The sequence below is a fragment of the Macrotis lagotis genome, chromosome 3, assembly GCF_037893015.1.
Source record: "Macrotis lagotis isolate mMagLag1 chromosome 3, bilby.v1.9.chrom.fasta, whole genome shotgun sequence".
Classification (NCBI taxonomy): domain Eukaryota; kingdom Metazoa; phylum Chordata; class Mammalia; order Peramelemorphia; family Peramelidae; genus Macrotis; species Macrotis lagotis.
The window spans coordinates 225,341,567-225,354,915 of NC_133660.1; the positions used below are offsets into that span (position 1 = coordinate 225,341,567).

General features: G+C 38.4%; 1 protein-coding gene across 2 annotated transcripts in view; it reads right to left on the reverse strand.

Annotated features, from left to right (window-relative positions):
* MAEA (macrophage erythroblast attacher, E3 ubiquitin ligase) overlaps nt 1-13,253 on the reverse strand; it is a 145,026-nt gene extending 131,773 nt beyond the window's left edge. The window contains exon 1 of one of the 2 annotated variants that reach the window (XM_074229973.1): nt 13,031-13,253. In XM_074229973.1, coding sequence (XP_074086074.1) covers nt 13,031-13,099 — 69 coding nt within the window. In that variant the 5' untranslated portion in view covers nt 13,100-13,253. The remainder of the gene's footprint in view (nt 1-13,030) is intronic. The other variant, XM_074229974.1, reaches the window with a different exon arrangement.
* Between the last annotated feature and the right edge of the window lie 96 nt (nt 13,254-13,349).

Genomic DNA, 13,349 nt, shown 5'->3' on the forward strand with positions numbered 1-13,349 from the left:
GTTCCTTCATGAATAGATTTACCACCATAGGATGAATCTGAATGACAGTAAATCCTGAATTCTATCTAAGGCACATAAAAGGACTGTTCTATGATTGATTGATGTGAAATTATAAATCCCTAACAGGTTTAAATATTGTTCAAGAATTCTGAAGAGTGGATAGCATACCAAACCTGGAGGCAGGATGATTTCAGTTCAAATATGGCACTTAAAAAAATTACCTAGTTGTGTGAACCTGGGCAAGTCACTTGTCTTGCAAACCTCCCCCGCAAAAAAATAAATTCTGAAGAGTCTTGTTCTCTTCTACTCCCCAAATCATTAGTGCTTCTGAAAAATTCTAAGAATTTTGAAGGACCACCTATTTCTTGAGTGCCTGGGTAATACTGAATTAATTTTGGAAAAAAAGGATATTACAACTGAGACTACTATATGTTGAAGGGCTACAGGTCTGAGCTTCAAATTCGATTTCATTCTAAGTTCAATAAGTTATCTGAAGTTTTGTGGGTCAAAGACAAAAGGCCTCTGCCCTTTAGCATTACCAACCATTTATTTCCTCTTTCTTAAATAAAGCCAGAGAATGCAAATTTTTTGGCTGAATTTCTCCCTACTTTTACAGGCCAAATATTTCTTTAACCATGCAGACTGCTGAATAAGGTTTCCTAAAGTCTTAAGCTAAATAATAGTCTCATTAGGCCAAAGTAATGCCAGGAAGAGACAGGAAGCCAGAAGACACCTTTTCATTAGCATTTTTTTCTTTGCAAGTAAGAGGAGATGACTAAGATTCTTTGTCAGTTACACTAACTCAGAGAAAGGTTTTATGTAAAGGACGAACATGATGGGGGATGAGAAATCCAAAATACATGAGCCCAGATTCATGAAAGTTTGTTAAAAAAGAGGAGAATTTAAAGAACATAAACACCTAATGCCTGTATTTGGATCTACAGAGTATGCCTTTCTTTTGGGGGGTTACTAAAATGGGATTTGCATGAATTGTAGCAATGTCATAGTTGTTAAGCAGTTTTCCTTAAGTATGAAATTAGAAATAAAATGCTGGTGGTCATTAAAAATAGCACCTCTGTCACTTTTTTACATTTTGTTTATACAGTAAACGTTTGTGATTCTTTATAAAAATAAAATATATAAAATTCCAAAAGAAGCCAAATTATATTGAAATAGCTATCAAATTATGTATTCAAAATAAAATGAAAATAAAAAGTTTCATTGTCCACAAGTTAAGAAGCCTCAATCTAGAGTGTGACAGAGGCACATACAAGGGACTTGCCTGGGGTTCCACAGATTTTGTGTGTGTGTGTGTGTGTGTGTGTGTAGGGGGAGGTAGAAGGGGATTTGAAAGCTGTTTTCCCCAACTCTACAAGCTTTGGGATAGACTACATATTATATTAGTATAAAAATTTTAAAAGAACAATGCGTTATCTAAATTAAAGTCTTTTAAGTTTCTCCAGATACATACATTTCAGCTTATGGTACAGCATTTTCTGTTAAGGATTTCAGCTTTTATCAATAGATTTTTTTTCTGATAACATTCTAAGTACTACACTTAGTTAAATATGGCAGTCAATATTAATTTAATTTACTAAGTAGTTTTTTTAAATCACACGCCTAATATACATGTAAGAAAACAGGAATGTAAAGTAAAAATGCATTAGGGAGAGGGTAGTTCTCTTTTGTTAATTCCCAACTCTGGATCACATGACTAACTAACTTCCTTGTCCACTTTACTTCTCAGCTGTGCAACACAGTTGGAGGAACACCAACATTCCTACTGAGAACACACAAATTCTTGCCTGATTTCAAATGGGTCCTTACTACTTACTGCCCTGCAAAACTTTTCTTTTTTTCTTCTCTTCTCAAGCCCACATGATCTCCTCTCCCTCAAAATATTTGCCTTTTGTTATATTAGTCTTTTTTTTTTCTACAAGCAAATGGGGGTTAAGTGGCTTGCCCAAGGCCACACAGCTAGGTAATTTTTAAGTGTCTGAGACCGGATTTGAACCCAGGTACTCCTGACTCCAAGGCCGGCGCTTTATCCACTACGCCACCTAGCTGCCCCCAATATTAGTCTTTTCTGAATATATCTTTACCCTATGAGCCTTCCCTTACAATAAGACTAAAAATGAATTTTTAAACATTAACACCTTATTTCTGACAGCATAAGCAGGGAGAGGTGCATTTTCTCAGGCCACATTTGCTAATCCCTTTTCTAACTTTCTACTTTGCAAAGAGAATTATTCATTTAAAGCTCAAAGGTGTCCTAGAGAGAGATCATCTAATCCCCTCATTTTATAGATGAGGGAATTTGGGCCCCAATATATCAAGTGACTGTTCAAGTTCATATGATAAGAAATTAGAAAAGTGGAATTTCAAATAGAGGCCCAAATTCAACCTTACTATTCTCACATTAGCTCTTAAAGAGGACATCTGTTCTTTCTACTCTCAAAATCTCTTTAGAGTCTTATGCTTTTTTTTTAATCTTGTCTTGAACTAGTCACTTAACTTTTTTTGAATTCAGTTTTCTTATCTGCAAAATGAGATTAGACTGGATGAACTCTGGGGTCCCTTCAAGCTTTAGATTTATAGTTCTATGGTCTAAAGAAAAAGTAGTTCTTCCTGTCACAGCCAATTACTTTCCTAGCTACTCCTGTCTCATCCTCTCCAGAATCCCTAAGGACTTGCTTTATTCATCACCCCCTTTCTTCCCATCTTCTTCAACTTTTCCCAAGCTTCCCCTGCTTACAAATATGCTCCTTAAACAAAACAAACCCTGACTTGACCCTGACAAGCTCCTGTTTTCCCTTTTGCTCCCAAACTTTTTGAAAGAATTATCAGTATTTAACTGCCTTTATTTCCCCACTAACCACTCACTTCTCAACTCCTTAACAATCTGATCACCTGACTGAAAAATTTTCCAAAGTTACCAATGACCTTTTAATTTCTAATTACAATGACCTCTCCATCTTTGATACTTGATCTGCTCTGACTTCTGGCTCTGTTTCTTGCCTTTGACACTGTTGATCCCTCTTATCCCCTTCTGCGAAAAACAGCTAGTAAGACTCTGAGCCTCAGTTCTTCCTAACTCCAGGATCTAGCCACCATGCTCAAGTTTGCTTTACCTTGGGGAGGTCATGTTGGCAGCTGAGTATTGAACTGGAAGGAAAGATGCTCCACAGGCAAACTGCTGCCAAATGCTGTCTATTTTCCTTAGTCTATCTCTTCCATCCCCAAGTTCCTCGTTTCAAGACCTTTATTCGCAGAGACTTCAAACTAACAGACACCTAACACCATTTTTACAATGTTTCCCCACCAAGGTAGCACTCACTTGAATAGTCCTAGTTGTAACACTGTTTTCAGCATGAACCCTTAAAGTACCTCTCCCACCCTATCAAAACTTCTCTAAAATTAAGGGTCAACCCTTCATTTCTAAATTTATCACCCATTAATCCTTTGCTCTAGGCAGAGCAATCAAAACCCATATTCCAAATATGTTTTAGTTTAGCTTCATATCTTCATATAATGCTTATCATAAGCATTATTAAAATCTCCATATCTTTCTTGCGTGACTGTAAGGGTAAAGACTTTCTTTTACCTCTCTATAGAGCAGTTGGTGCCTGGTATAAATCCAAACACATAGTATATAAAGAATAAACAATTCATGAAATCTTCTAAGTCCTCAGAGACCAACTAGTCCAATTATTGTCACAATGAAAATAATTCTCAATTATAGTACTTTCACATACTGTTGCTCAGCCTTTGCTTGAATACACTTGACCTTAAGTTTGTTTGAAAATAACGTAAGTAAAAATTGATAAGTTAGGAGGAACTTGAAATCAAACCCTATCCTTTTCTTTTTTTTTCATTTTTTTTTCCTTTAGATTTTTCAAGGCAATGGGGTTAAGTGACTTGCCCAAGGCCACACAGCTAGGTAATTATTAAGTGTCTGAGGCCGGATTTGAACTCAGCTACTCTTGACTCCAAGGCCAGTGCTCTATCCACTGCGCCACCTAGCTGCCCCTACCCTACCCTTTTCAATGAACATTTATTGGGTCCCTATTATATGATTAGCATTATAGACAAAAACAAAACCTCAAAAAAAAACCCCTCAAACCCACCCCCCAAAACTCAAAATAAGACTTGGCTTCTGTTCTCAAGAAGTTTCCAATCTAGTTGAGGAGAGAGACATGACAAAAAAAAGACAGCATTGGCATTTCAAAGAAAATGGCTTAATAATAGGTTTTTCAAATTTGTGGATGATACAAAGCTGGGAAGGAATGTTTATATACTAGATGTGAGAATAAAGAGTCAAAGAGCTCTCAACAGATTGGAGCAATGAGCTGAATCTAAAATAATTAAACTTAATAGGAATATATGCAAACCAAACTGTACAGTGTTCTGAAAATCTCTGTGTAGTTTTAAGTAGCATTATGGTTATTGTTCATTTGTTTTCCAGTGAGTCCAACTCTTTGGGGTTTTTCTTAGCAAAGTTACTGAAATGGTTTGCCATTTCCTTTTTCAGCTAATTTTACAAATGAAGAACTGGAGGTAAACAGGGTAGAGTGAATTGCCCAGGGTCATAAAACTAGCAAGTAGCTGGGGTGGCTTTGATTTGGACTCAGGAAAACCTTTACTGGAACCACCTAGGTCCTCTTGCTATCTAAATGCTTCACTGGTAGCTTAAAATTGCACAAAAACTTTTGGGACATCCTGTAACACATTTTGAGATGTAACACGTTTGTCAGATGTAAAGAATGAACAGAACTATTTAGTCACTGAAACAGGGAATTAGTCTTAACAGAGTCAGAGAATCTTATAAAATATTATCTAAGGAAATTGTCCTTCATGATCATAAGGACCATGTCATCCTATACACAATGTCATGACTTGTACATTATATTTATTATAATGAGGGGATCACTGTGCAAAGACATACTTCTCACTACCTTTTTCCAGAACTTTCACCCTATGGTCTGATCAATAAGAAAATGAACTCCTGGTGAAAGTCTAGATGCTGCAGGAGTCCTTGGCTTTATACTTATGGTTTCCCTTACTTAGCAGTCATGAGAAGATAACAAGCTATACAATGTGTTTAAATGATGGGAACCATGTTAGAAAATAATAAAGGTATCAACAGCAACATGGAGATGATGATCAACCTTGATGGACTTGCTTATTCCTTCAGTGCAACAACCAGGGACAATTTTTGGGCTATCTGTAATGGAGAATAATACCATCTGTATCCAGAGAAAGAATTATGGACTTTGAACGAAGACCAAAGTCTACTACTGTCAAATTAGGGGAAAAAAAGTTATATTATATAATTTTACTATCTCATACTTTATTTTTCTTCCTTAAGGACATGATTTCTCTGTCATCACATTCAACTGAGATCAATGTATAACATGGAACTGATGTAAAGACTAACAGAATGCCTTCTGTGGGGGTGGGGGGGAGGGAAGCAAGAATGGGGGGAAATTGTGAAACAAAATAAATAAAATATTTCTTAAAAAAATGCTAAAGGTATCTTAGGAATAGCAATAAACTCCATTAATCTAAAACCTTATAATCTTATTTACTGTCTTCAATGACAAGAAATAGAAAACAATATGGTTCTCCTCCCCAAAGCTTTTTTTCTTCAATTTTAAGCTCTTATATAATTCAACATTCTTAATACATATAACTACATTAGTCGGTATGTTATTGGTATCGAAAGTTCAATCTGTAGGTCCTTAATTGAAGTCAATAATAATAATGTTTGTCCTTCATTCTCAAAGAAGACCATGACATCAGGAAGGTGATGCCAGGACGAGCACCTGAACTGAATTTGAGTGAGGGGGTGCTGTGCTAAGTCACCAGCCTCACTTTCTCCTTCCAGAGTCATCTGGAACCAGTAGCCAGATATGAATTAGGATGACTAGAGATGGTTCTGGATGTGAGGCAATCAGGATTTAAGTGACTTGTCCAGGGCCACATAGCCTAGTTAATGTCAGTTGTCTGAGGTCATATTCAAACCCTGGTCTTCCTACTCAAGGCCAGTACTCCACTCTGCCATCTAGCTGCCCCTTTAAGTCAAGATACAGTAATGGCAAACACAGGACTAGAATTCAAAAGTTAACCACAGGTGTTTCTTGACACAATTTTCCTATTTGGAAATGGCTACAAAATTATTTCTAACATGTCTCAGAGTGAGTTAACAGTGGGGGAAAAAATGTGTTTATTTAGACCCCTTGGAAATCAGAAGGAAAAAAATGTCCATAAATATAATGAAGACAGCTCCTCTTAGAGCAATGGTATATCATGGTTTTCCCGAAAATGAAGATTGCCTAAGTTATTTTGCCTATGGTCTTCTTCTTCAAAGCAGTCCCAACTTAACCTCTGTGTTTATGCCCCCACTACAAACTATTCTATGTAAAAGACTAAGATGAAATCTACTTCCCACACTCTTTAAGCTATATGTTAAATTTAAGAATATAATCATTCTTCTTGGTATCCAGGTATCATCTTTATAGTTCTCATCTTGCCATATCCTCCACAATTTACTTACTACCCTAAAATTCTTTAGCAGGAGACTATGAGATCTAATTTTCCACCTAGTTATACAAATCACATTTACTCTTTTGGTTCTTATCTTTTCCTCATCATTTAGAATCATACAACTATTTTTTTTCTTGAAAAATGTCCAATGTTCCCATATAATTACTATGGGACTAAAGCCGCACCCCCAAATTAACTTAGGTCACTATATCAGACTTATGATTTTATGGGTGAAGGGCACTCCCTTTCCATCCATGCAGATCAAAACCCTTCAAGGACTTAGTTGTCTGAGATTCAGTGACTCACCCTCTACCATATATATAGAGCTAGCAATTGCAGGAGAACTGAACAAAGTCTTCCAGATTTTTACTTGTCACTTTTAACATCTTTTACCATAGTGTCTCTCATTTTAGTTTTTCCAGTTTGGTAAATGCTCAAATCTAATTTGCTTATGTGACAACTACATAAAATGTTTAAACAGATAATTTGAACTTCCAAGTAATGGAAGTTAAAACAAAAAACTTTCCTACTAAAACTTGAGTCATGCCACTAGCATACTAAAACACTTTATAACTCAATCTCGGGGTGTGGAAGGTGAGGGGATCAAAAAGGGAGGTTGATATTTATGTGGGAATTATATTTTTCTCTATGCAGTATGAAATTGTGTCAAAAATCTTATAAAGAAAATGAATCAGAAGAAGTTATGTTTGTTCTTATAAAACTTCCATTTCCTATGAAATTATAAAACTTATTTTGCATGATTTTATAAAAAATATCCACAGTCATAAGGAAATTTGACTCTATCTGGTCACTATTAAAAGAATATTTGCATTATTATTTCATTAAGGACTAAAAACTAAACTTTATTTTACTATCATCTTATAAGACATGAGGATTCAAAGTATCTATGAGTCAATAAAAAATTAAGCTCAAAAAGGAATATTGATTTTAGTATTGTCAAAAGATAAGGACATCAAATTTAAAAAGTCATAGTCACCATATTTTAATGCTAGAAGGAACACCGCTGAGTATCAAATCTAATGGTTCTCCAACGTTTTTTGTTCATAGAACATTATTATTTTTTGTTTTGAGGAATCAGGTATATTAGTGGAAAATTACAAATGTAGATTTTATATAGTTCCTGGTACATCTTGTCAAAACTTCTGTGCTATGATCCACACTTGGCTAAATGTTTTCTAATCTAATGACCTGTACTTACAAACTATTTAAACAGATTAAAATTAAATTTTTAAACAAGGATCAATGATGTCTTTATGGAGACACACCAGATCAGTAAACTTCCATTGGGAAGGATCTGAAAGGTGAGAGGGCTGCTCTTCTCACTTGGTTGATCAAAATCAATTCAACCATGAATGGTATGTATGGGTGGGAAGAGTGTAGACTTGTTCAAATCTCACAAAAATTGGCATAAATAATACTGTACAAATTGTATCTTCTGCCTTTCCCAGTTCACTCTCTTCAATCTCCTTAGGCTTACCTTTTATGTAGGACAATTAACTATTTCCACAAAGTATCCCTTGATGCCAGTGTGGAGATTCAGAACACTAATCTGGTCAGAACATGAGTCTGACTCATTGTAGATTATTTTTAAATTATATATATATAAAATAATTTTTATTATAAATTAATGGTAGTTTCTCCCCTTTTCTTAGGACTATACTCGATTCAGGATTCTTTCAAAGATTAATTTACTTCAGTATTCAAAAATCTAGCATCAACATGCCTTTCTAGACTGATTTGACACTATTGCTTGACACATTCAACATTCAACAAACCAAGAGAATGTAGGGAATAAGCATTTATATAGGACCTATTTTTGTATCCAGTGTTGAGTACTTCACAAATATTTCATTTGATTCTCACAATCTTGGGAAACAGGATTGTGCCATTGTTATTATATCCATTTTACAGTTGAAGAAACAGGATAACAGAATTAAGTGACTTTGCCCAAGATCATATATTTAGCAAGTGTCTAATCCTGGATATGAACTTGGGTCTTCCAGACTCTAGGTCTCTCTACTTACTGAGCCACTGCCTAATTTTGCTGTCCCTGGTACAAAATATCCCACCTCCTTTCAAGGTTTTCACATAGACTATATCTCCATACATAGCTCCTTTTCCTATCTTTTGGAATCCATAAGGCTTGCCTCCAGTTCACCTCCTACACAAGGACTTTCTGGATCCCCCCCAAAGTTTTTAGTGATCTCCCCTCCTCAAAATGCTTTTGAAAGATTTTATGTTTACTTTCTCTGTATATATGTTATTTCTATCCTGAGGAATAAATACTTCTTAAGAACAATAACTGTGCTACTTTGGTAACACCACAATGGAATACTTAGTGACTCATTGTTGAATTAACTAGGAAATTGAGGCCCAATGATCCAAAATGACATTCCCAAGATGGACTCTTTTGAGTTGAAAGGCACCCCCCCCAAGAAGCATTATACAAACTAATAAATTGTAGAAGTATCAAACATCAAGGAACTCAGCGTTCCTTCTGTAATACCACAATTAAGTCCTTAAATCAATCATTAAATCCTGTTTCAAAATTTCTGTGTCAACATTTATGATTTTTAATTTATTAACAATGTTAAGGAATCACCACAAATTCAGTCTTGCAGATACTCATTTTACAAAGGCAAATTCCTACCATATGATGTTATCACAAAATAAAAATTAATACACTATACAGATCTCCACTATTTAGTTGCTGCTTTCTTTGCCTGTCTTGAGGAATCCCTCTATCCTATTACTGGAGAGGGGATGGGAAAGAAATCATGAAGATAGCAAAACATAATTCCAACCTTCCCCATCCAACTTCCAAACATACTCTCTTCTTTAGATTTCTTCTGTGTGTCTTATGATCTTAAGTAGCTGAGAAACTAAAGCCAAGATAGAAATTTCATCATAACCCCTTCATTGCTCTTCATATGAAGGTTCTTAAAACATCTCTGCTTTTGCACCTATTCTTTGCATTATGTCCTGTTCTTTACTTTGCCATCCTCAAAGGAAAACTACTTCCAAACCAAGGTTCCTTAGATGGCCCCACTGATGCTCTGCTGAAAGTATTCTAAGGAATACAGACTCAAATTAAATAATCCATCAACATTCATAAGTACTTACGACATACCATATGAAAGAAAGGAATCACATAGGATACATTCAAACAATATGGTAGTAAAAATAAGGGAAGTTCAATTAAACATGATAGCAGATTTTTTTAAGCAGACAAAATGAACAAACAAAAGTAAGTCTGCCCCTGGCAAGTCTACTTTACATGAAGTTACAATCTTCTTTTTATTAGCTGTTGTCATTAGTTAATCAAATAATGTTGAACAGATCTTTGAACCAAATGATACATTTTAGATTATTAAGTAACAAGTCATATCTTTTGGGAAATTTACTTTCCTTTCTGCCTACTTTTTCATTAATTATGGCATGAAAAGAGTTAGGGAAGTTTTTCCTGCTTGGCAATTTGCTTATTCAGTAGCTTGAGTGTAGCTAGTGCTACCATGCTAAAATCTTTCCAAGCCCATTTTATTGTCTGCAAATAAAAATACTCACTGAGAATCAAGAACTCAATTTAGTGTTCTTCCTCCTTTTCATACTTCCTAGTGTATTTCAAATCCATAACTAGATAGTCATAGCACACCCTTTTCTTTTTCTATATTAACCACTCATTAGGAATAGAAGAGACACTAATCTTCCACATTGTGTCAATTCACCTAGTTTGTTAAAACACAGATATGGTTCTATTTCTCATCTATTCTCCCTAACAGCTACTCAAATGCTTGTTATTTATTAGAACCTCAAGTGTGTGCTGTCTTTCCAATACTGACATAATGCAAATAATCCTCTGAATGATTTCCAATAAGGTAGACAGAGTCACTCTAATTCAAATACACTCTCATTCAGTGGTGCTTGTGACTAGCTTAATGGCTCACCAGGATTAGAGAGTGAAGCCTGATCTTCTGGTACGAAACAAAGCTGTGGCCTGCCAGGAACAGAATCCATTACCTCTGCTGACTGGACCAGAAATTTATAGCTGCAAGGGACCTTAGAGAGTAAGCTAGTCTGTTTTACAGATGAGGAAACCGAGGTCTCAGTGAAAGAACTTGCTCAAGGTCACCCAGGATGAAAATGGCCAGGGTAGAGATTCAGACCTAGATCTGATGGTTCCACATCTTGTGTTCTTTTTTCCCTGTGCTATCTTCAAACTAAATCTTCAAACCAGAGCTAAATGAATATATTTCTAATAATCTCATGACCTTGAAATTTTAGCAAGTTGGATCCAAAATGTCTCTGACACCATATTCTGCTTATTAATGATCAAAGATCTGTTATGTATATGTAGCAAGTAAAATTACAAAGGATATCTGTTTCATGTTATTAAAGAAAGTTAAAGTTAGTGATAATGGCATGTGATGTAGGTAAATAATTTATACAAGGTTGTGAAGTTATTCATTTTCTGGAGTGTCATACAACTTTAAAGTGTGTTCAATTTAGAATTAAGAGGCCTTGGATTCAAAGGAGAACCCTTCTCGAGTGTAAGTCTGGGAGAATCATTTCTCTCTAGGCTTGAGTAAAATAGCTTTAAATCTATTTCATTCAAAAAATGCTTTTTTTTAAAGGTTCACTACTATAAGGTAACATTTAGGAGAAGAGTATACAAAGACTGAAACAAAAATAATCCTTGCCCTTAAGCAATTGACATGCTATTGGAAGAAAGTGGTTACAATATGTACAAGTATTCAAACACATAAAGCAATGCAAAAAAAAATTGCAAGATGGAGAATAAATACACTAACAATTGAGCAGTTTTGACATCAGTGATGGCACCCAAGTCCTGACAAAGGAAAGCAGGTATTCTAAGAGGCTGGTATGGGAAAAAATGTGCATTCCAAATATAGGGGATAATCAGTACAAAGGCAGTAAAGAGGGAAATGAAATGTCACACATAAAGAATCTCCAAAAACCACAGAAATGTGAAATATAGGTTTCTATATTATAAAGTGGACTTTTGTGAGTGTGATAATGGTCCATCACCAGAATGAAGAGCAGCTAGGTAGTGCAGTGGGTAGAATCTTAGTCTTTGAGTCAGGAGGACAGAAGTTCAAATGTGGCCTTAGACACTTGACATTCACTAGCTGTGTGAGCCTGTCTAAGTCATTTAACCTTGTCTGCCTCACATCCAGGGACAAATCAAGACCCTGATTCATGTCTGACCACTGGACCCAGATGGCTCTGGAGAAGAAAATAAGGCTGGTGACTTAGCACCGCCCCCCCCTTAAATCCAATTCAAATGCTTGTCACCACGTCACCTCCCTTATATCATGGTTTTCAAGAATGAGGGCAAAAAAAGACCAGGATATCTTCGAGGTGATAAATTTTGGGTCAAAAAAACACCGCTTTTTTTTTTTGCCTTTCTGCTAATTCAAAGAGGAGACAACACCCAAACTGAAGAAATCAGATGTCACTGAAGTATGATTCTCTGTGCCTGTGCCTTTTCAAATCCTGAGAAACTGTAATTTGAGAATAGGAAATGTGCCTTATCAAATTTTTTTATCTCCTCCAGGGCAGCCCTACACACAATACCCAATAAATGTTAAGGAATACTTTGCCTGTGAGTTCACTCAAGGATAATCGGGGATCTTATGAGCGCCGGGGGCATACAGGAGAGTCCTGCATTCTCTACAAGTTGAGGAGTCTTTCCCCATCAGGTTTCCCCCAAGAGCTGAGCTAGAACTCACCACCGGGTCATGTGATGTTTACTTGGCAACAGCTGGGGCTCCGGGCGCTACTTTGCCAGGGCCTGCCTTCCCCGCCTCCCACCAGCCCTTCTCGTCTGGGGGACGTTCCTGGCCTGACTGCGGCATCACCTTGGGGCTCCCCCCTTCTCGCCTGTGGAATGAGGGGCGCGGACTCCATCCACGCCTCTAAGTCCTGGGATTTATTCTCCCTCCGGGCTGGGGGAGGCGGCCCGGTGAAGAGGCCGGAAAGCCTGCTAAGCTGGGGGGGGGGGGGTCCAAGGACCTGGGTTCAAATCCCCGCTTTGTAACGGCGTCTCCTTGATGACCTCTAAGGTCCCTTCCAAGCCCTGGGTGCGGATCCCGCCCCTCCCGGGCCCGGGACAGGGGGGATGCGGCCGGATGACCTCCAGATGATGCGCCCGGCTCCCCGCGGACCAGCCTCCGCGCCGCCGGGGCCTGCAGGAGGCGGGGGGTGGGGGGCTGCCCCTCACCCCGTTAACCCCTCCCATCCGCCCCCCCCACTTCCCCGGGCCGGGCCCCGGGCTGGGCCGACGGGGGCGTGGACAGACCCCGCGCCCCCAGCTCCGGTGGGGGCGGCGAGCCCCCCCCCGCCCGGGGCGGCGGCGGGGCGAGCGGACCCCGGCAGGCAGCCTCCTCCCCGCAGAGGGGCGGCCGCTCCTTCTTCTCCCCCGGGGCGCGCCCCGGGCACCCACCTTGAGGGTTGGATACTCCTGCACCTTCAGGGTCATGGAAAGCTGAGCAGCTGATTCCTGCACCGCCATTTTGGATTGGCCAAAACATTACAGAGCGGAGGGAGCCACCTCCGGGGCGCGGTGCATGGCGGGTAACAGACGGCTCCCTTCTCCCTCCCACCTCGCCTCCACCCATCACCGGGAGGGAGCAGGCGTCTTAGCCAATCGCTTCCGCCCAACCGCCTGTGGTGGCGGAAGAACGCGCGGCGCTGGGCGGGGCTGCGTGAAAGGACATGTGGCTGATCCAATCGAGTCCTTCCTTTCAGGGAGCTCCTCCAAT